General features: G+C 49.3%; 2 protein-coding genes and 1 non-coding gene across 4 annotated transcripts in view; all 3 read right to left on the bottom strand.

Annotated features, from left to right (window-relative positions):
• Positions 1–2,417: 2,417 nt before the first annotated feature.
• COPRS (coordinator of PRMT5 and differentiation stimulator) lies at positions 2,418–8,182 on the bottom strand. Of its 2 annotated transcripts, none has more exons than XM_058675644.1 (4): positions 8,033–8,182; positions 6,316–6,386; positions 3,618–3,832; positions 2,418–2,839 (listed from the first exon to the last, which is right to left on the bottom strand). In XM_058675644.1, the coding sequence occupies exons 1-4, from the start codon at positions 8,129–8,131 to the stop codon at positions 2,670–2,672; spliced, it is 555 nt and encodes a 184-aa protein (XP_058531627.1). In that variant the 5' UTR covers positions 8,132–8,182; the 3' UTR covers positions 2,418–2,669. The 2 variants fall into 2 exon arrangements, with proteins under 2 accessions (XP_058531627.1, XP_058531628.1); XM_058675645.1 differs by lacking the exon at positions 8,033–8,182 and adding an exon at positions 7,702–7,876.
• A 3,575-nt stretch (positions 8,183–11,757) lies between these two features.
• Positions 11,758–21,940, bottom strand: part of UTP6 (UTP6 small subunit processome component) — a 35,726-nt gene continuing 25,543 nt past the window's right edge. Inside the window, exons 13-19 of the mRNA XM_004593890.4 lie at positions 21,550–21,627; positions 18,384–18,563; positions 17,365–17,445; positions 17,068–17,177; positions 15,031–15,097; positions 14,148–14,220; positions 11,758–12,439 (exon numbers count right to left, since the gene is read on the bottom strand). Coding sequence (XP_004593947.2) covers positions 12,285–12,439; positions 14,148–14,220; positions 15,031–15,097; positions 17,068–17,177; positions 17,365–17,445; positions 18,384–18,563; positions 21,550–21,627 — 744 coding nt within the window. The 3' untranslated portion in view covers positions 11,758–12,284. The remainder of the gene's footprint in view (positions 12,440–14,147; positions 14,221–15,030; positions 15,098–17,067; positions 17,178–17,364; positions 17,446–18,383; positions 18,564–21,549; positions 21,628–21,940) is intronic.
• Positions 16,896–17,058, bottom strand: LOC118759741 (U1 spliceosomal RNA). The gene has a single exon (XR_004996394.2). It is a non-coding gene; the product is annotated as a U1 spliceosomal RNA (small nuclear RNA).

Below are 21,940 nucleotides of genomic sequence, written 5' to 3'. Positions count from 1 at the left end.
GATTCACTCCCCAAGTGACCACAACAGCCAGTGCTGTGCCGGTCCCGAGCAAGGAGCCAGGAACCTCCTCCAGGTCTCCCACGAGGGTGCAGGAACCCAAGCCTTTAGACCATCCTCCACTGCTTTCCCCGGCCACAAGCAGGGAGCTAGATGGGAAGTGGAGCTGCCAGGATTAGAACCGGCGTCCATATGGGATCCTGGCGCATTCAAGGCGAGGACCTCAGCTGCTAGGCCACCATGCTGGGCCCAATTGTTTTATATATAATCTTAAGTAATTTGACAGTCCACATATCACCAGTATTTTTTTCCTTCTCACTACTCTTTCCTTTTCCACGTCATCAGTGATAATTATCTGATGTTGTCCATATCTTTCTCTACTCTGAAACCAATGAGAATTCCAGCAATGACATGTACATCCAGTCAGCTGACAAGTCACCTTCCTCTTTTCTTGTTGTACTGATACAACCCAACTTTCAGCCATAAAAACCACTCCAAACATCATTCTTCAACACTCAGCAAACTGCTGCTGCTAGCACTGTCGTGTAACAGGTAAAGCTGCCACTTACAGTGACAGCATGCCATGTGGGTGCCAGATCCACGTCCTGGCGTCTCCTTGCTAATAGCCTGGAAAAGCACAGGAGGACGGCCCTAGTCCTTGGGCCCCTGCATCTGCATAGGAGACCCAGAGGAAGCTCCCGGTTCCTGGCTTCAGATCAGCTTAGCTTCAGCCTTTGCAACTGTTCAGGGAGTGAACCAGTGGATGGAAGATCTCTCTTCATGAACTATGCATTTCAGATAAAGAAAATAAATCTTTATTTTAAAAAAAGAGAAAACTTCTCTACCTCTGTGCTCCAGGAAACCACATCTCCTTCCTGTCCACTTTGCTGGAGTAACTAGAAGGAAACTCAAGGGGCAGCGTCCCCAAGACCAGAGCCTAGACCCACAGCTCTGCGTGCAGTACAGCAACCCACGCCTGTGGATTCCCTGCCCAGCGGCTCAGGCCTGGATGCATTCTACATGACCTGTCTCAGCTCCCACATCAAGGCGACTCTGGCCTCCTGACCACAGCTCCCACGCCGGCCAGCACAGCCTCCCGACAACAACTCCCACGCCGGCCAGCACAGCCTCCCGACCGCAGCTCCCACGCCGGCCAGCACAGCCTCCTGACCGCAGTTCCCACGCTGGCCAGCACAGCCTCCTGACCATACAGCCATTACATTCCAGCCACTCTGTCAGCCTGTATTTCTTAGCTGCATTTCTCAAGTTCACCTCTTCCTGCCAGGCACAGCCTGGGCCTCATCAGCTGTGACACTGACGGAGGAGGAGAGCAGGAGGAGTATGGGGACACAGGGTTTGCCCCCTGGGTGAGGACAGGGGGAGGGAACACTTTCTGCAGCCTTCCCTCTGGAGGCTCTGCTCTGTTCACACACCTTGTGACACCCTTTAAAAAAAAAAAATCCAACCGGCCCAGGGTGGCAGCCTACTGGCTAAATCCTTGCCTTACTTGCACCTGAATCCCATATGGGTGCCAGTTCATGTGTCCACTTCCCTTCCAGCTCCCTGCTTGTGGCCTGGGAAAGCAGTCAAGGATGGCCCAAAGCCTTGGGACCCTGCATCTGTGTGGGAGACCTGGAGGAAGCTCCTGGCTCCTGACTTCAGATTGGCTCAGCTCTGGCAGTTGCACCATGTGAGTGAATGGCGAGTGAACCAGCAGATGGAAGATCTTTCTCTCTGCCTTGCCTTATCTGTGTCAATCTGCCTTTCCAATATAAATCTTTTTTTAAAATTAAAAAATAATAATAATAAAGAACAAAGAGGCTACTCCCATTTCAGATCCAAAGACTTTGCTTGATTCAGCTTGGGTAAGGAGGGAGACAGGCAGCAAGCTGTGTGTTAGTCCAGTAAGGAGGCCCAGGCCCCCAAAACGGGATCACAGACTGCCGCAGGCGTTCCTAGATTGAACCATTGGACAGATGATCATTCTCTCTGTGTGTCTAATAAAATCAAAATAAATCTTCAAAATAGATAAATAAATAAATACAGCAAAGAAATCTGAGATACATGCAAAAATAAAAGTGACTTCATATATATTCCTGAGGGTCAAATGAAAAAAATGGAGTTACGTGTCGATTAAGGGTTACACATCAGCTGCCTTCGCTAATTTCCCATTTACTTTTCCGGCCTACAGGAAGCCCTTGTTTCCTAAGCAAACGTCCGGTGTTCCCATCAGCCGGTACAGAGAGCCACGAAGTTGCCAAGCCCCCAGGAGCCCAACCCTGGGTCCACGGAGCCAGAGCTGCAGAAGCCACACCGATCCTTCTGCTGGGACTTCAACCTTCAAAATGCAATGAGGTAGCAAGGCCTGGCTCCCAGGAATCTCAGCGAAAAGGCGTACAAAAATGGAGACAGGGTGTATATTCATCTTTTTCCTACTTTTATTTATAAACACACAAGAACACAGCTCCTCCTGGCACGAACACAAATGCTCCCATATTCCAAGGAGTTTGTTAAAAAAAAACAGCAGCAGCAGCAACAACAACAACAGAACCGGTAGAAGGGATAGGAGGGATGGGGTAACTTATTTCCCACCAGTCTGTGCAGCCGAGACGCAGAGCCCACTGGCAGAGTCGTCTCGGACCTGGCTCCTCACCTCAGAGGCGGCTCCAGGGTCAGTCTTCGGCATCGTCAAACTGTCCTGTCTCGAAGACCATCTTGGAGTAATGGGGGATGAGCGGTGGTGGGTGGTGCCAGCTGGGGTCGTAGATCATGTCTCCGCGTGGTACACAGCACACCCAGGGCTTGACCTCCTGAGAGATGCTCCCCTGGATGTCATCAGCATCTGCAGAGGACGACACTGATGGGAGGAGACAGGAAGCAAAACAAAGGGGGCACAGGCGGGCAGAGGGGCAGCCCACGGACCCTAGCAGTGCGGGCAGAGGGGCAGCCCACGGACCCTAGCAGTGCGGGCAGAGGGGCAGCCCACGGACCCTAGCAGTGCACACACCAGCTTCCAGGTCCAGTCTCCCAGCAGACGGGCTGAGTGTGAGACCCAGTTCTGGCTCCATTCCAGCTTCCTGCTGAGGTACACCCTGTAAGGTGCCACCCACATGGGAGACCTGGACCAAACTCCCAGGCTCTCAGCCTCAGCCCTGACAAGGAGAACCAATGGATCCAATGAACGGGAGCGCTCACCCTCTTCCTCACACACACACACACACCCCGGCATGTGAGCACACGCGCACTCCTGCACACCAGCACACGCAGTCCTCCCTTCCCCAGGCTCTGTCAACATGTCCCTCCTGTGCTACCCAGACAAGGGGAGACAGAAGTAGCCCACCCAGTGCTTGCATCCGCAGCAGCTCAGGCCAAGCAAAGGTTTCTGAAGAGAGTGACGCTTTTTCCACATTCAAGCAAAGAGATATTTCATGCACTCAGACGCAAACCTAGCATACCCCCTGCCCCCCAACATACAAGAGAAGCTGTCACAGAGATTCCTCAGTTGTGTCAGGCGTCAGGCTAGGCACACCAATACTACCCCTCTTCCCGACTGTCCATCTTTTGGGGGCTGTCAGTGAGGAGGGGCTGAGAGGCCCTCCTGCAGGACCCCAGAAACCTACCATATGGATTCCCTTGTTCGGCTTTCAACTCCAGGTCCCAGTCCTCATTAAACAGCTCGGTGGGTTGCTCCATACGCCAACAGCGCATTCCTTCTGGCACCTCCCAGGTGCTCGGCTCCCCGTCAGACTCCTCCTCGTCCCCAGCAAAGCCTTCCTCTTCAGAATGCGTGTCCTCGCCGTGGGCAGCAATGTTGTGAGTGACGTTCTGGGCTCCGCTGGCTAAAAGCAACAGAAGGCAGAAGAAGGTAGCGAAGCAACCTGACCAACCAGACAGGGCAGCTCCCGGCTGACTGCCCGAGCGGGCGTTCCCTTGCTATCCCCATCTACTTTGCTCAGTAGGGCTCACCGCTCCTCTTCCGTGTTCCGTCTAACCCAAGGCCCAGAATGGTGAGGCCTTGCGATGCCATACCATACTGCCAGGGGATTAACACCAAGTGCCTGGCCTGGCCCTTGCACCCACAGGGAAGACCACAAGCAAACTGCTGGCTACAGCCCACCCAGTTCTGACCACTGTAGCCATTTTGAGGAGATCTCTCCAGCTCCGCCTTTGAAATAAAATTAAAAAACAAAAAAATCCCAGTTGTACCAATTACTAAAACATGTAAACTAAGCCCAAATGTCCTTAACTTGTTCCTCAATAACTCAAACACAGAATAACCATATAACCCAGCAAATGCACTCTGAAGGAAGCGAGAACAGGGATTCCAACCAAAGCATGCATGCCGAAGCAACACCATTCACACAGCCCTCACAATGTGGACCTGACACAACGGCCACCAAAGGACATCCACGGGACACTCAGCCACACACGGGAACACAGTGTGAATACGCACAGCAAATCAGATGGGCCGAGAAAACACCGTGCCGGGTGAAAGAACCCAGACGCAAAAGACAACGAGGGCAGGATTCCATTTAAAGGCAACTCAGAGACAGGAGGCGGCTCCGTGCTGAGCAGCAGCCCAGGAAGTGGAGAGAAAAGACCGACTGCTTTGTGGGCACAGGGTTTCCTTCTGGGGTAAGGAATACGACCTGGAACGAACAGCACAGCGGTGCCATGGGCCAACTCTGTAAAGCCTGCTTTTGTACTAACTGCTCCGTCTCAGGTTCCACATCTGTAAACTGGAGATAGGGATGCTGAGACACCACCTGGGACATGGGGTTGCTCGGGAGGTTCCCGCTCCCGGGACTGTCCGTGCTAGCATCAGTTTGATCCAGACCAGCATGCTTCAGCAGAGCCTGCTGCCATGGCAACAAGGCAGTGCCAGCCTAGCCCTCTGCCACCTGCCAGCATTCCTTGAGAGGCTCAACGCCGAATGCCCTGCTGCACTTCCTCACAACTGAAATTTCCAAAGCACCGGGGCCAGCACACGCACACACAGCAGGGTTCTAGACCCGCTGCCCAGGCCCGAGAACCACCCTAGGACACAGGTATCGTGTCCTTTTAAAGGCCTGATCCCAGGCTTGAATTAACGAGTTCTGTCTGGTACCCAAGCCCTGACCTGTCACAATTCTGAGCTATTTCTCAGTTGATGGATGAATTTCCATGTAAGCCAAATTCACCATTACTCGTAAGGCAGCTTGCCCAGGGCTCTGAAATGAAAGCACCGTCAAAATGCTGGCCCTAGGGCCCAATGCAGTAGCCTAGTGCCAAAGTCCTCGCCTTGAACACGCCGGGATCCATTTGGGTGCTGTTCTAATCCCAGCGGTCCTGCTTCCTGTTCAGCTCCCTGCCTATAGCCTGGGAAAGCAGTCGAGAATAGCCCAAAGTCTTGGAATCCTGCACCCATGTGGGATACCCGGAAGAATCTCCTGGCTCCTGGCTTCGGATCAGCTCAGCTCTGGCCATTGCAGCCACTGGGGAGTGAACCAGCAGATGGAAGATCTTCCTTTCTGTCTCTACTTCTCTCTGTAAATCTGACTTTCCAATAAATAAATCTTAAAAGACAAACAAGGGCCCGAAGGCGTGGCCTAGCGGCTAAAGTCCTCACCTTGAACGCCCCAGGATCCCATATGGGCTCCGGTTCTAATCCTGGCAGCTCCACTTCCCATCCAGCTCCCTGCTTGTGGCTTGGGAAAGCAGTGAAGGACAGCCCAATGCTTTGGGACCCTGCACCTACGTGGGAGACCCGGAAGAGGTTCCTGGTTCCCGGCTTCAGATTGGCGCGCACCAGCCGTTGCGGCTCACTTGGGGAGTGAATCATCGGATGTAAGATCTTCCTCTCTGTCTCTCCTCCTCTCTGTATATCCAGTTTTCCAATAAAAATGAATAAATTAAAATTTTAAAAAAAAGACAAACAAACACTGGACTTTAGGAACAAGTCAAGGAACTCAGCAGCAAAAGACTGGTAAGAAAGAAAAAGGAGCTGGTGCTATGGTATTACGAGTTAAGCCACAGCCTACAGGGTCAACAGCCCCTATGGGTACTGATCTGAATCCAAACTGCTCTACTTCCAGAACTCTAATGCACCTGGGAAAGCAGAACATGGCCCGAGGACCTGGAACCCTGCACATATGCGGGAGACCCTGAAGAGGCTCCTGGCTACGGTCTGGCTCAGTGCTTGCCATTGAGGCCACTCGGGCAGTCAACCAGCAAATGCAAGGCCTCTCTCTGTTACTCTGCCTTTCAAACAAAATAAATTTTTTAACAAAAAGGAGCATCCTGGGGGATCCCAGTACCCACCCAGTCTCTGCTGTCTACTTGCCTAGTCGTTCAGCCGTCGTCTCAGCCTCTCTCTCCTGACCACAGTGGTCAGCCATGGCGAAGGCAACCTGTCGGAAGAAGAAACCATCAGCAGGACCTCGGACATTGGAGGTCGGCTAGCCTCATACGAAGCCACCACCTCTCGGCCCCCAGGCCACCCTGCCCCACCCTCCTTCGCCACGCAGGGCTGGGATCCTTCAACCTGCACTCCTGCCTCCCCCTGCAAGACCAGGAGGAGGACCTTGTTAACCCTTCAGGCATGGCTTCAGCACCCTTGTGCCACCACAGCGCCTTCCTGCAGCAGGCCAGGGATCCAGGTGACAGCTGTGGCAGACACCTGCGAGGGGCAGTGTCATCACGGGGCTCTCTTCTCACAGCTCGGGAGCCCTGGGGCTCTTCAACACCAGGGGCAGCAGCATCTCCTCCTCCAGGGTTGGAATGTCAACTCTGCAGAGGCCTGGCAGCTGTTTCCCCGCCTCTGCTGCCTCCAAAGGCCATTTCACCTGCTCAGTTACATAGTGTCTGTCTGTCTCTCTCTCTCTCTCTCTCTCTCTCTCTCTCTCCCCCCCGCCCCCCGAACTGCACCTGGGGGGACCCAAGCTGCTTTACTTCCCCTGCAAGGGACCTCAGCCACATGGCTTTGATCACCCCCTGAGGACTGGAAGACAGTCGTTCCCACCTCCCTTCCACCACATCCAAGAGACTCGTGCCCAGAACTGCACAGCAACTTGAACTGAGGTGCCCCTTCTCTTCCTCTATGTATCAACTGCACTTGGACTCTACTGCAATCAGCATTCTACCCAGCCTTGCCCAGGTGCAATGGTTTGATTCCACCTGCTGTGGTAACTGCTGTTCAAGGTTGTGCCCACACACTCCGCCCCGTCCAGGCCAGGCTCACAGGGTTAAGCACCCGCCTGCTCAGGGGCTCCTGCAACCCTCCACCGGCCAGCACAAAAGTAGCCATGACGTTCACACCTCCCCCCCACTATGCTGCCCGAGCTCCAAGCCATTTAATGATTTGCCCCACATTCCTCCAGCCTTTCCAGGCACCGCCAGCTTCTCACCTGCGAGAGCCAAGGCACAATCCTGCCTGCCCACCCTGAATTACCTCCAGCCTACAAGCACCGCCACGGGGCCCTCATCTCTGCTTAAGACTCATCCTTCAGGTCCGCGCACCTCATTCACCCACCCAAGCACAGACAGCCCGCCCTAAACCAGGAGCTTCCACATCTCTTCCAAGCAGCCCGACGAGGAGCTGGCCGCACACCTGAAACCCGGCCTCCGGGTTTCGGTTAATAAGACAGCACATGTGACATCATCCAGCATTCGCCCCCAATAGCCAGAGGCCCTGAAGGCGAAGCCCCTCTCCTCACAGCCCCTCACCTGGCCCCGGCCCAGGCCCCCAGCAGCGGAGCCTAGTTCTCCGTCCCCAGCATCACCTCCCATTTAACAAGCACGCAGCTGCGCCCGACACAGCCTAGGTCAGTCCGCCGCGCCCACCCACGCCCTCCGGCTTCCCCGCCCCGCAGCCCCTCGGCCGGCCGTTTCTAGCTCCAGCGCGCGAGCCCAAACGGTGCTCCGCGCTCGAGACGCGCCCCGCGAGGCGCAGTCGGAGCTTCGCGCCCCGCGAGCGGTACCGCCCCATGAGCTCCGCAACTTCCCGCACCGGGGCTCGGGGCCCGAGGGACGGGCTGCAGGTGGCGGCGGCGCTCACCTCCCGGCTGCAGGGCGCCTCCTGCGCGCTCGACAACGGCGGGCCCCGATGCAGCTCCGGGGAGCCCGGCGCGCGGGCCCCGGCGGCCTGAGGGTCCATGCCGAGTGGCCCGGGGCACGGCGCGCTGGATGCGGCGCGGCCACGTGATGCGCCAGTCTGGGTGCCAGCCCGAGGATACGCCGCGGAGGGGCCAATCAGCCGGGGTGCTCCCGGCCGCGGAGGCGGGACACCGGGTCACGAGGACGCCGGGGGCGGAGCGCGGCCACCACACTGCCCCCTGCCTCGCCGGCGTGGAACCGGGCCAAGGAGGAGTAACGCTGCTAGGTGCCCGCGAGACGATCTGGCTGAGCGCTGCTTTGCGCTCAGCTCCAAGACCCCATCTCCCGTTAGAATGTGAGGACCCGAGGACCCTGCCAGCGTCTAGAAGCCCAGCCTTCAAAACTTTGAATGCAGCTGAGGCTCTGGCCACGTCCCACCCCTTTTTCTGGAATTCATTCAGGGTGGCATTGGACTCTGGCAACCCAGCAGCCAGTGACGCCCCAGCTCGAGCTGCTGGTACACTCAGACCCGGGATCTAATCCTTCTACCAGCTAGAGATGTGATCTTTCCCTGCGCCCCCTTTTGCCTCTAAGGACCTGAGCCTGGCATCACCTGACTGGACAGACGGCCTTCACTGCCTTCTCCGCGGCCCACCAGCTCCAGGAGTTATGATCCTGTGCTAACATTAAGGGTCAAAAAAGCCAGGATGCAATTCCTTGCTCTCCAGGAAACCTCTCAGGACACCACAGTGCCGCAAAAAGCTGACATAACAGTCAACGTTTGGGCCATAAACCTCCTCCAAATGGGTGTTCTCCTCGGTAACTTATTTGAAAGGCAGTGATGACGGGAGGAAAGGGGCTGGAGAGGCAAGGGAGAGGAGAAAGAAAACCTTCCATATTCCCAGATGCCAACGGCAGCCAGGGCAGGAGCCAGGACGCCAGCCATCAAGGTCTTCGCCTCGGGTGGCAAGGACCCAAGGACTGGCGCCACCACCTGCTGCCTCCCAGGGCAGACACTCCCATGTGAGAGGTGGGTGTCCGATCCGCGGTGTAACCCACTCGGCCACAAAGCTGACCCCAGGGATGGGCTCAGTTCTGCTGCCCCATGAGGAAGATTCCCCAAGTCTGACCGGCCTCCATTTAGCATTGCCCAAGTCTCCCACTGCAATGACAAAAAAAGCAGCTTTATAATCCACGCCGTGCAATTGAAATGGGGCCAATGTGAATGAGCTGATTTAATCTTAATAAATGTAAAGTTTGCTGTGACAATGCCATGTAAATGACCTAGGCTGGGTATACTTCCCTGACATATTTTAACAGTGAGAACCAGGTACAAGGATGTGGTAACCCTGGAGGATCCAGCTGTACAGCCCTGCTGTAGGCAACCTACCACCATCCTCTTTCTTCTGTACCCATTTGTAACACAGCTCCCGCTAATGTAATAATGCGCGTCTGGATTGTTTGCTTCTCACGACTTAACAGGAAAATAGGTGCCTTTTATTCTAAAACAAATGACATGGTGCTAGCACAGTGGCACAGCACGTAAAGCTGCCATATGTGATGCCAGCATGCTACAGTTTCCTGATGTGCCTGAAAAAGCAGTGGGAGACGGACCAAGTGCTTGTGCACCTGCCGCCACATGGGAACAAGAGATAAAACTGGCTTCAGTCTGGCCAAGCTCTGGCTGTCGTGGCCATCTGGAACGTGACCCAGGGGGAAAGAAGCTCAATCTCTCCCTCTGTAATTTTTTTTTTTTCAATAAACATATATTAAGTGACATGCAAACACTTAGAATGTAAAAGTCAAAAATCCCTTAAGACTGCTACTGGCACCAGCACCATGGCAGGGCACGTCAGCCACCCTCTGTGACACCGGCATCCCGTTTGGGTGCCAGTAGGAGACCCACCAGATGCACTTTAGATCCAGCTCCCTGATGATGCTCCCGGGAGAGAAGTGCATGATGGACCAAATGCTTATACCTCTGTAAGAACCTCCTGGCTTCTGAATGGCATAACTTTGACTGCTGTGGCCATTTGAGAAGCGAATCAACAAATGGAAGATCTCTGTAATTCTGCCTTTCAAAAAAAGTCTCTAATATCCCAACAATTTAAGGTAATAAAGGAAACCTCATAAATCAGCAGAGTGTCCTCAAGCATGATGGTTCATGGCTAACCCTGCACCTCCAACCACAGGATCCCAAATGGGTGCTGGGTCATGTGTTGGCTGCCCCACTTCCCATCCAGCTCCCTGCCTGTGGCCTGGGAAAACAGCCCAGGATGCCCCCAAAGACTTGCGACCATGCACCTGCCTGGGAGACCAGGAAGAAGCTCCTGGCTGCGGATCAGCTCAGCTCTGGGCACTGAAGGAGTGAACCAGTGGATAGATCTTTCTCTCAGTCTCTTTTTCTGTAAACTTCTTCCCAATAAAAATAAATATTTAAAAACAAATCTCAGAAGAATCAGAATAAAAAAAGGCAAATACTGAAAAAATTAAGTGCTTGGGAGGACAATGAGGTTTGTCCTCTGCAAGATGGGCTTTCAAAAATATTGAAAATTGAGAGAAACCAACCACACACACACAACTTGAAGCTACTATTTACAACAAACCAAAAGCAAGCAAAATATTTTTAATATATAAAATCTTATAAATTAGAAAGAAAAAAATTAAAAAGTCTATGAATGCGAAAAGACACACAAAAAGCACATTGATTTGATCCATACTATAAACAATGACATATAGGGCCCCAGCGTGGTGGCCTAGCAGCTGAGGTCCTCGCCTTGAATGCGCCAGGATCTCATATGGGTGCCAGTTCTAATCCCGGCAGCTCCACTTCCCATCCAGCTCCCTGCTTGTGGCCTGGGAAAGCAGTCGAGGACGGCCCAAAGCCTTGGGACCCTGCCCCTGTGTGGGAGACCTGGAGGAGGTTTCTGGCTCCTGGCTTTGGACCGGCACCAGCCGTTGTGGTCACTTGGGGAGTGAATCATCGGACGGAAGATCTTCCTCTCTGTCTCTCCTCCTCTCTGCATATCTAACTTTGTAATAAAAATAAATAAATAAATCTTTTAAAAAATGACATTTTCAACGATGAAAATGGTAAGATGACAAAATGTTTTGTACTGTCCACCCCTGGGATAAGGGTGTGGGCACTTTACTCACACCCTGCCTGAAAGGAGCGTGCTGGCAACACCTAACACCGAACTCTGAAAGTCAGATCCTCCAATCCAGACATTCCTAGCAGACGTCACTCTCCTAAGGAAATAACCAGGCTTGCAAAGACAAAAATCCTCATAAAAAGTGACGAGAGAATTAGTAAAGATAAATTCTGGCTCATTTTTATAATACAGTGTTATGAACCCATTAAACATATTCAAAGCCTGCTAATTACCTAGGAGTCTAACATAGTATTAAGTGAAACATAATATGAAATAAAACTTCACTGAAATTTTCTTGATGACATCATCACAAGAAAAGGATACTAACTCCAACAACCCCCTTGCTCCCAGAAAGCCCTGCACCATGCCATCCTCCCAGCCCTGCCACCCTCCACCCTGCTCCTGTACAGGTTCTGCAGCTGGGCCTTCTCAATGCAAATACTTGCCTATTCCCCAGTCCCAGGGAGGGAAGACATTCCTGGACAGCCCCTTCCCAAATACCTTTTTTTCTGCTGCTTCACCGCGCTCTTAAGGACAACCCTTTTCCAGCCCCCATCCCGCAAACCCTCCCTTCTATACTGACTTAAGGACACAACTATTTATTTACTGAGAAAATGATGCAAGAGCATATATATCATTCTGACCAAATTACTGATTTTAACTGTCCTTTTCCATCCATATTTTCTAGAACAAACTCAAACCATGTTAGACTTTTAAAGTAAGACAGAACGATACTTTCTGCTCCATTTTAACCGGTTCCTAGGTCTACACTGGAGATGCATATGCTCGACCTGAGGTAATAAATGAAACTCAGTCACAAGATTTACTTACAAAAGAGAAAACATTTAAAACCTCTGGTGGGTCTGGTTTCAACAAATAATCATGAAACCAGCAGTTCTCTTTTCTGGAATCAAAAACAAATACATATAAAAACTGAGAGCATGTCTCAAGATCAGTCAGACATCCTGTCTGCCACTGTGAACATGTTACACATAGATTCACAATGCAGTCTGCCCAAGGAGTCCCCAGTATGACATCACAAAACTGGCTGTGACATCATCACTAATGGCCAGCCTGGTGCATGGCGTGTTTAGCTACAAACAACTCTGCAGGCTCCCCCTGCAACATTTTCATGGCTCGCCAATAGATCTGTCCACAGTTCTCAGGTCTGCCAAGAGGGTGCTTCAATTCCTCCTTGATGTAATCCATCCAAAGATCTTAAACAAATGAAAAGAAAAAATTATTGTATATATAGACAGCTTTCAAGACTTAAAAGTTACTTAAGAACAGCACATGATTTCTAACAAAGTTCCCTTCTTGCCATTATCGTCTTTGAATTATATCAAACAGCAATTCTCCTGAAACTTCCTTATACACGACCCAGCAAAGGCTTGCTTATTGTTTTATTTTTTTTATAAATATTTAATTTTTTTTATTGGAAAGTCAGATTTAGACAGAAGAGACAAAGATCTTCCGTCTGATAGTTCCCTCCCCAAGTGGCCACGACAGCCAGAGCTGAATCAATCCAAAGCCAGGAACTTCTATGGGGACTCCAATGTGGGTGCAGGGTCCCAGGGCTTAGGGCCGCGCACTACTGTTCTCCCAGGCCACAGGCAGGGAGCTGGATGGGAAGTGGAGCAGTGGGACATGAATCAGCGCGCACATGGGATCTCAGCACATGCAAGGCAGGGAATTTCCATTGAGCCATTGCATTGTGCCAGGCCCAGAAGGTTTGCTTTTTAGAAAGAAAACCCTCACAGCAATGCTAACATCCTATATCACTCAATGAACTTAAAAATCCTAAATTCTGGGCCTGGCACAGTAGCCTAGTGGCTCAAAGTCCTCGTCTTGCATGTGCCAGGATCCCATATGGGCGCCGGTTCTAATCCCCGCAGCTCCACTTCCCTTCCAGCTCCCTGCTTGTGGCCTGGGAAAGCAGTGGAGGACAGCCCAAAGCCTTGGGACCCTGCACCCACGTGGGAGACCCAGAAGTTGTTCCTGGCTCCTGGCTTCGGATCAGCACAGCACCGGCCATTGAGCTCACTTGGGGAGTGAATCATCAGACGGAAGATCTTCCTCTCTCTTCTCCTCTCTGTATATTTGACTTTGCAATAAAAATAAATAAAATCTTAAAAAAAAAAAAAAAGAAAAGAAAAGAAAACCCTAAATTTTTACATGGAGAATTTTGCTGAGTTTTCTTTCAAGGTGAAATCAACCTCAAAGAATTCATCATAATCTTATTGCTGTGCTTATTAAAATTTTCGAAGATAGCAAAAAATGACACTTTCTAATTCATTTGGCCAGGAAAGGTCTCCTGAAAAGTCAGTGGAAGCTAATGTATTTTTCAACATTCACTTAAGGACCATCCAGGCAGGCATTTGGTTTTTCATAAATAAAAGTCCCAGGCTGCACACCCATCCCCCAAAGCATGCAGTGAAAGTTCTATACATGAGGGCAACCCATCAACATCCAATGAGGGCAAATGCCAACTAGCATCCCAAATTTACCTCAGGCTTAACTCCTGCTCCTTTTTGTTCTGATCTATGTTATTAATTCTTTCCTTAAAAATAGTTTTTCTAGGGCTCGGCAGCGTGGCCTAGTGGCTAAGGTCCTCGCCTTGATCCCATATGGCCGCTGGTTCTAATCCCGGCTGCTCCACTTCCTCTCTGTCTCTCCTTCTCTCAGTATATCTGACTTTGTAATAAAAATAAAATAAATCTTTAAAAAAAAAATAGTTTTTCTATAATCCAGAATTATTAATATAATACTCATGGACCCTGGGCCTGTGACCCTGAAATTTAAGCCAAACTTTGGTATGTATGTATTTATGCAAAATGCAAGAATGGAAGCAGGAGAAAGTTTAGCAAAAACATCCTGTGTTAACCATGCCGCAAATGCATTCATGTGTGTCCCAAGTTTACTTACCAGAATCTGTAGATCCAAACTCTCTCAAAGCTCTCTCATAAAACTCTCTTAAATTTGCCATCTTGCAGGATTCCTAACAAAAATCATCAGACAATCTTGCTCAAAAACCAATTTATAATGTCAGAAATTCATTTCAACCATATTTCATCAGCTAGTATCAATTAGGTATTTGACAGGGAAAACCAAAGATGAACACAGCCTGGCTCTCAACTTATTCAGAATAAAGCCAAATACGCATCGATTATAAATGTCAAACATAAAAACGCTTTGTTCTGATAACACGAAGAAAAAATCTCATGAATTCTCAGTGGGAGAACATGAGCAGGACAGTATCTAAAAGCCTCAAGGAACAAGTAGGAGTCAGATTCACAAATAAATGAGGCATGGCCATGCATCCCTCTCGACTACGTAAACATCATAAAAAATAAAATGCATTATTAAAACAAATTAATTTTTAGAAATGAACAAATAAATGAGGGAGAAGGTTCTACTCTGTGATAACAGGCTTCTTCTGAGTCCCAGGCAAGCTTGGAGAATCCTCTGACCTTGGGCATTTCTTCATCCATACAACAGGGATAAAGCCTCCTAGCATCCTGTGGTTTTCCCAGTCACCACACATCACACGGAGTGCCTGCCAAGAAGCCAAGCAGCAGCACCTCACAGCCTGGCAGGCAGGGCTGCTGCGAACCAAGGACACTGGAGTGCTCCAGTCTCCAGGTCCGTGCCTGCACCTCTTCCACCCCCATTCCTATTCCAACTCTGTAACCAAGGGACCAGAAATGCCTAGTTTTACGAAAGCCTTCTCAGTAATAAAATGTTGCCGTAGATAAATAACCAGTACTCCATTTCCACAGAAAATAAATGCTTAATACACAACACTCACTTGCTCCTTTTCAAACTGGATCATTTTCCTGAAAAAATCAACTGAAAACGGACGGCTTTCCTGTAAACTGAGAAAGGGCAGTTATGATCATCTACAATGACAGAAAACCCCACACTCAACAGTATGTGATTCAATACTATGTACTGTGCCAGTCTCTCCCATGCCTCAACAAGCACTTTTCCTGAAAAAGACTTATTCATTTTTTTTTTTTTTGAAAAGAATTACAGATAAATAGAAATTTGCTACACGCTGAGTCACTCCCCAAACAGCTGAAACAGCAGGGGCTGGGCCAGGCAAGCCAGGAGCCAGATACAATTGTAAGAACATAACAACACTCTCTTCCTCCTTCCCATCTCACTCACGGATCACTTCTTTAAGACGTTTGGCGGAGGACAGTAATTCTGTGTTTAGCACCTTATTCTACTAAATCAATTTTTAATATGAACATTTCCAATCACAAACCTAATTCCCAACAGTAGCAATGTGCAGAAATGTTCACAAAGCCAGATTATCCAAGGCACATCCCTAAGGCAACATACCAGAGCAGGGCAGCTATCTGACCTCGTGCTAAGATGCTAGACAAAAATACCAACTTTCCACACCACAGTAACAGGTTTGGTGTCCAGTTCCAGCTCCTAACTTTAACTTCTTACTAACAAAGACCTCAGGTGGCAACAGTGAAAATTTAAGTCTCTGGGCTCCTGGCCTTGAAGACCTGGACTGAATTCCTAGCTCAAATACCAGCTCATTCTCTCTGGCTCCCTCTACATCTGCCTAAATTTTAAGTAAAATACTAAAATACATACGTAATACAAATCGTACAGTTGTTTTTAATATATGTGTATGAAGAAGCTTTACTAAAGATGGGAAAGACCAGTCTACTTTTCAATAAAAATGGTATATAAACTTGCAATTATAGTATAAGTTCAATTACATAAAAAATAAATTTGGGGGCCAGCATTAAACTGTTGCCTGCAATGTTGTTATCCCATATGAGTACCAATTCAAATCCAGCTGCTCCCGTTCAATCCAGCTTTATGCTAATGTGCACAGGAAAGCAGCAGCAGATGGCCCAAGTGCTCTGGTCCCTGGCCCCACATGTGAGACCTGGATGAAGCTCCTGGCGACCGGCTCCCATCTGGCCCAACTCTAGCCACAGTCATCTCAGGAATCAAGCGGTAGTTGGAAGATACCTCCCTCTTTCAGACACACACTACCCTTCAAATAAATATTTTAATTAAAATGACATATCAACAATGGTTTTCATCTTAATGATAGGATTACAATGAGTTGTGAATGTCCCGCCCCACCTATCAATGGCTATGAACTGCTGTTGCTGTTCAAGAAAAGAGAAAGGAAAAGCACTACTTTCTGAAAAACCTCCCAGGGATTCTTTGCTCAGATACAATCTGTGACCCCTGAACCCAGTGCAATAGCTTAGTGGCAATACCTCGCCTTGAACATGCGGGCTACCATTCGGGTGCCAGTTCTTATCTCAGCAACCCCGCTTCCCATCCAGCTCCCTGCTCGTGGCCTGGGAAAGCAGTCGAGGACGGCCCAAATCTTTGGAACCCTGCACCCAAGTGGGAGACCCGGAAGAGGTTCCTGGTTCCCGGCTTCGGATCGGTGCAGCACCAGTCGTTGCGGCTTACTTGGGGAGTGAATCATCGGACGGAAGATCTTCCTCTCTGTCTCCCCTCTCTGTATATCCGACTTTGTAATGAAAATAAATAAATCTTTAAAAAAAAAAAATCTTAAAAAAAAAATACAATTTTTGACCCTAAAATCTGGGGACTAGGAGCTGAATGTGGGTTGGATACACTGGCAGCAGCCATGAACACCTATGATTACCTTTTTTTTTTTTTCAGGGGAGAGTGCGAACACAGTCCGCCACTACCACAAATTATGCAGTCGAGTTTCCCACATTTGGGGAATTCACAGGGGTCAGCCCCTCCCAAGTGCAATGGGTGAGCCTCACCTGGGAAAACCACCTGCCTGATCACGACATCTCCCCTGCCAGCTAAGTATTATGATTACCTTTTAAACACAGCTCTGGCCTTCTTGTAGCCGCCACTTCGATAAGCCCAATCTAGGTACTTTTCCTTCAGAGATACTGAGTCAGGACCCATGACAGCTGAGACAGCTTTCTACAATTCAAAACAAAAAAGAAATCAAGTATGTGAGGAAATCTACAGCTATTAGGACAAACCACCGCAGGCCACTCAACGGGTTGCAGGAATACATGTCATTAATACAACCCGAAAGTCAGACAGCCAATGAACCTCTTTACGCACTCCCTGCACCACTAGCCAGGGAACCTGACAAAGCCAGTACCTTAAAGACAGCTTCAGTGTCCTCTTGGCTTTTGGCACCTTCACTCCACTCTGCCCAAGATATCCACAACGGGACACAGGCCTGGTCACAAAAAGAAAAAATTTTAACATAAAGAAAGAAAAGCTTAATGCTAAAGTCTGAAAACCAAGCCCTCTCTCAAAAGTTCCTCTAAGATAAATCAACCTGTAAAATACTGACTCACTCCCAGTCTACCCACACCATGAAAGAATGTCCACTGTGCTGCAGGAATGGCCTGCCAGAGCATAGCTGCCCTCTGAGACTTGGCCACCACCGCAGCACCCTCCTACTAAAGGCAGCTCCCTGCCGCCGGGCACTCCTGCCTGGAATTATCACCGACCAGCTTTGTTCTAACTCAGCAACCAAGAGACCACAGCGAAGCAGCTCGGGTCTCCCCCATGACCCACAGCAGAAGGAAGAACTAATCTCAGCTGAGACATCTGTTACTCAGGTATAACACACAGGGGAAGCAGGAGACGAGATTTTTCTTCCCACTTCATGTTCTGGACAATGTCTTTCCTACTAAAATATTCCCTGCAAGTTTTAAGGCTTAGCCTTGCAAACTTCAGGGGTTGGTATCGTGGCACAGTAAATTGGGCCAACACAAAGTTGGCATCCCATATGAATAGCAATTCAAGTCCTCAATGCTCCACTTCTGATCCAGCTCCTTCCTAATACACCTGGGAAACAGCTGAAAATGGTTCAAGTGCTTGGGACCCTGTCACCCATGGAGAGACCCAGATGGAACTTCAGGCTTCTGGCTTCAGCTCCACCCACCCAGTCCCGGCTGTTGTGGTCATCTGGCCATGTGCGGAATTAACCAGCAGACAGAGATCAGGAGACAGAGCTGGCTATTCCACTTAAAATCAAGCTCCCTGCTTATGGTCTGGGACAGCATGGGAGGATAGCCCAAGGCCATGGGGCCCCACACCCGTGTGGAAGACCTGGAGGAGCTTCCTGGTGACCCACAGAGAATAGCCACAAAGACCACACTCACTGACCTGGGGTTTCAGATGCAGAAAGGCTTCTTCAACAAGCTCGGCCACAGCAGGGCTCTCTGAGTTGATCAGCACCTGTAGCCTCATCTGCCACATGGTCACAGAGTCCTTCAACAATTCCGTCCCGGCTACTGCTACTTCCAATGCTTCCCTGAACAACTTACGGTGCAGCAACAACTCAATCTAGGTAAGACAAAGGATTAGCAAAAATTAACTGCTAAACTCTAAACTATTACATCAATGGGAACAAACATAAGCCATCTACAAATCTAAGAGAATCATTTCAACATTTCCACTAAACCTTTTCCTCAGTGAACAATCCAGAATCCCTGTTCTCATGCACAGGGCCTATTAAAACCAGGCAAGGGGCACCAGCACTGTGGCACGACACAATAAGCCACAATGTCCATTAGAATGCTGGGTTGAGCCCTGGCTAGTCTATTTCCCATCCAGCTCCCTGGTAAGTGTCTGGGGAAAGCAGCAAAGGATGGCCCAAGTGCTGGAGCCCCTGCCACCCATGTGAGAGACCGGTATGAGCCAACGAATGAAGATCATTCTGTCTCTTCTCTCTGTAAATCTGACTTTCCAATAAAAATAAATAAATCTTTTTAAAAAAAATTCCACACAGGCCCAGCAGCATGGCTTAGCGGCTAAAAGTCCTTGCCTTGAATGCACCAGGATCCCATATGGGCGCTGGTTCTTATCCCAGCAGCTCCACTTCCCTCCAGCTCCCTGCTTGTGGCCTGGGAAAGCAGTTGAGGATGGCCCAAAGCCTTGGGACCCTGCACCCGCGTGGGAGACCTGGAGGAGGTTCCTGGCTCCTGGCTTCGGATCGGCACAGCACCGGCCGTTGCGCTCACTTGAGGAGTGAATCATCGGACGGAAGATCTTCCTCTCTGTCTCTCCTCCTCTCTGTATAACTGACTTTGTAATAAAATAAATAAATCTTTAAAAAAAAAAATTAGTGACGAGAAAGAACTCCCATAAAGGAAGCATTTCAGCTAAGATCAAGGAGGAACGGGACCTGCCAAGGCAAGGAGAGATACCCTTCCCCACCAGGAAAGCAGACATTTCTCTCAACAAGCAGGGGTCAGAAGCAGAAGATTAAAGACATCTCGGATGCAGAAAGCAATTCAAGTTCAGAATGGCTACAGAGAGGATGCTGAAGACCTGGAAGGTGATACGGGAAATCCACCTGGGGCCAGTTACAGCATGTGAGCAGCTTTATCCAAAGGTCAGTGGGACACAACAGTGCCATCTGACAATTTTAAAAGACCAGTCTGTGAAGAATAACATGGAGAAAGTATGGATACAGACTCAGCGCAGTGCTGAAGCTGGTTTAACAGCATCCTGACGGACTCAAACTGAAAGCCAAGTGAGCAAATAGGTGCTGAGGTGACAGGATGAGGAAAAGCAGTTTCACAGATGAGCTTAGGATGCTTGAAATGGGTACACATCTGAATGGCAGACCATGACACTGTCAGGAGAGCCGGACTTCCAGGCAACACGCACTGATCTTAACCTACAGGAGTAACAAACTCGCCAGCTCTGAGGAAAACAGACAAGACTATCCAAGACTGTGATTTTCCCAGCTAGACCACAATAGGACCAAGGTATCTCATACTCTTGACATAATAATATAATAGCTACTTCAGTATAGTATGTGTATGATGTGGGCATGCATAAAAATGATGGAGTATTAATGCAAAACAAGGACAATGCAAAATGGAATGCAAAATAAAAAGACAATAACTGTAATTATGTGAAAATTATTTGAGTCAAGAGGCTGGAGAAAATAAAACATACTCAACAAATAAAAGGTGGATGTTATAGCAAAACAAGCTAAGCTGCTTTACAGGATGCCTACATCCCACATCAGGATACTTTTGGTTTAAGAACCAGCTACTCCACCATTCCAGTCCAGTCTACTGCTGACATGTGAAAGCAGAAGCCGACAGCCTACGTGCCTCAATCCCTGTCTGCCAACCGGGAGACCTGGATGGAGTCCTGGCCTCTGGCTTTCTTCTGGCCTAGCCTAGCTGCTCCAGGGATCTGCGGAATGCACCAGCAGATGGAAGATCTGTCTCCACCTCTATTTGTCCCTCCACCTTTCAAATAAATAAACCTTTAAATAAATACACACACAGGTTCCTATCCTCCGTTCCTCTATGAGGGCATTTAAATGAATCAATATATTCACATGTATTCCCTCAACAACACTGGAAGTTAACAAGAGCAAAAATCATTATTGTTGGGCTTGGCAGCGTGGCCTAGTGGCTAAGGTCCTCGCCTTGATCCCATATGGCTGCTGGTTCTAATCCCGGCAGCTCCACTTCCTCTCTATCTCTCCTCCTCTCAGTATATCTGACTTTGTAATAAAAATAAAATAAATCTAAAAAAAAAAAAAAAAAAAAAATCATTATTGTTACTTCATTTTTTATTTCTTTTTTAAGATTTATCTTATTTATTTGAAAAGCATTCTTAGAGAAACAGCAAGATCTTCCATCTACTGGCTCACTCCCCAAATAGCCACATCAGCCATGGCTGCAGCAAGCCAAGGCCAGGAGCCAGGAGCTTCCTCCAGGTCTCCCACACGGATGCAGAGTCCCAAAGCACTTTGGCCATCCTCCAATGCTTTCCCAGGCCATTTGTAGAGAGCTGGTTTCGAAAGGGTACAGCCGGGACTCAAGCAGGCACCTATATGGGATAACGACACCAGCAGAGGCTTTACCTGCTAACCCACTGCACTAGCTCCTGCTCCACTTCCAATTTAGCTCCCCAAAAACGTGCCACGGAAAGCAGAGGAAGCCGACCTCTGCACCCATGTGGGAGACCTGGAAGAAATCCTTGCTGCTGTGTGCCATGTGGCCATTTGCAGAGTGAACCCTTCTATTTGGATGGCAAACCCTTCTATTTCTCCCTCTCTTTCTCAAATAAATAAAACAAAGCTTAGAGTAACAGTAATAATATTCTTCCCTTTACTAGTACAGAAGTCACATTAGACATGCACTGAGTACTGACAGTCAAACGTAAACACCCTCTACACACCAATCTCCTGAATGGGCCTCACCACAGGAAGAACACACACTTAACACAACAGGCGCACTAACACAAAGCAGCTAAAACACAGCACCTGTCCCCAGCACTGACCATGTCCCCACATCCTTACCCACTGCTTGTACTGGGATTCTGACAGCAGCTTGAGTCCATGTGCCGTCCTGAATGCAGCCATGGTTCTTTCCAGCCTCTGCAATCAGAAAAACCCTTCAGTGCCACTGACCTCCAACACAAACAAAAGCATTTTTGTGTATTTCTGAGAAATCAGGAGGCGACTGAGCTACTTTCACAGGTGCTGTCACAAGTCAGACATAGATACAATCTAATGAGCAGACAGCTCCTTCTGTCTAGAGGCCTGGAGACCCTACAAGCAGGAATCAAACCGAGACCTTCAAAATGACAGGCACCAAAGGACAGAGTGGCTAAGCAGTAAATAGGAGAGTACACTTGCAGAAACTGCCCCAGACCTCCAGAGAGCTGTACTTCTGCCCTGCTTCAGAAGA

This window comes from Ochotona princeps, chromosome 17, assembly GCF_030435755.1.
Source record: "Ochotona princeps isolate mOchPri1 chromosome 17, mOchPri1.hap1, whole genome shotgun sequence".
NCBI classification, from domain to species: Eukaryota; Metazoa; Chordata; class Mammalia; order Lagomorpha; family Ochotonidae; genus Ochotona; species Ochotona princeps.
The sequence above is the reverse complement of the archived record's forward strand: the minus strand, read 5'-3'. Positions and strand labels throughout refer to the sequence as shown.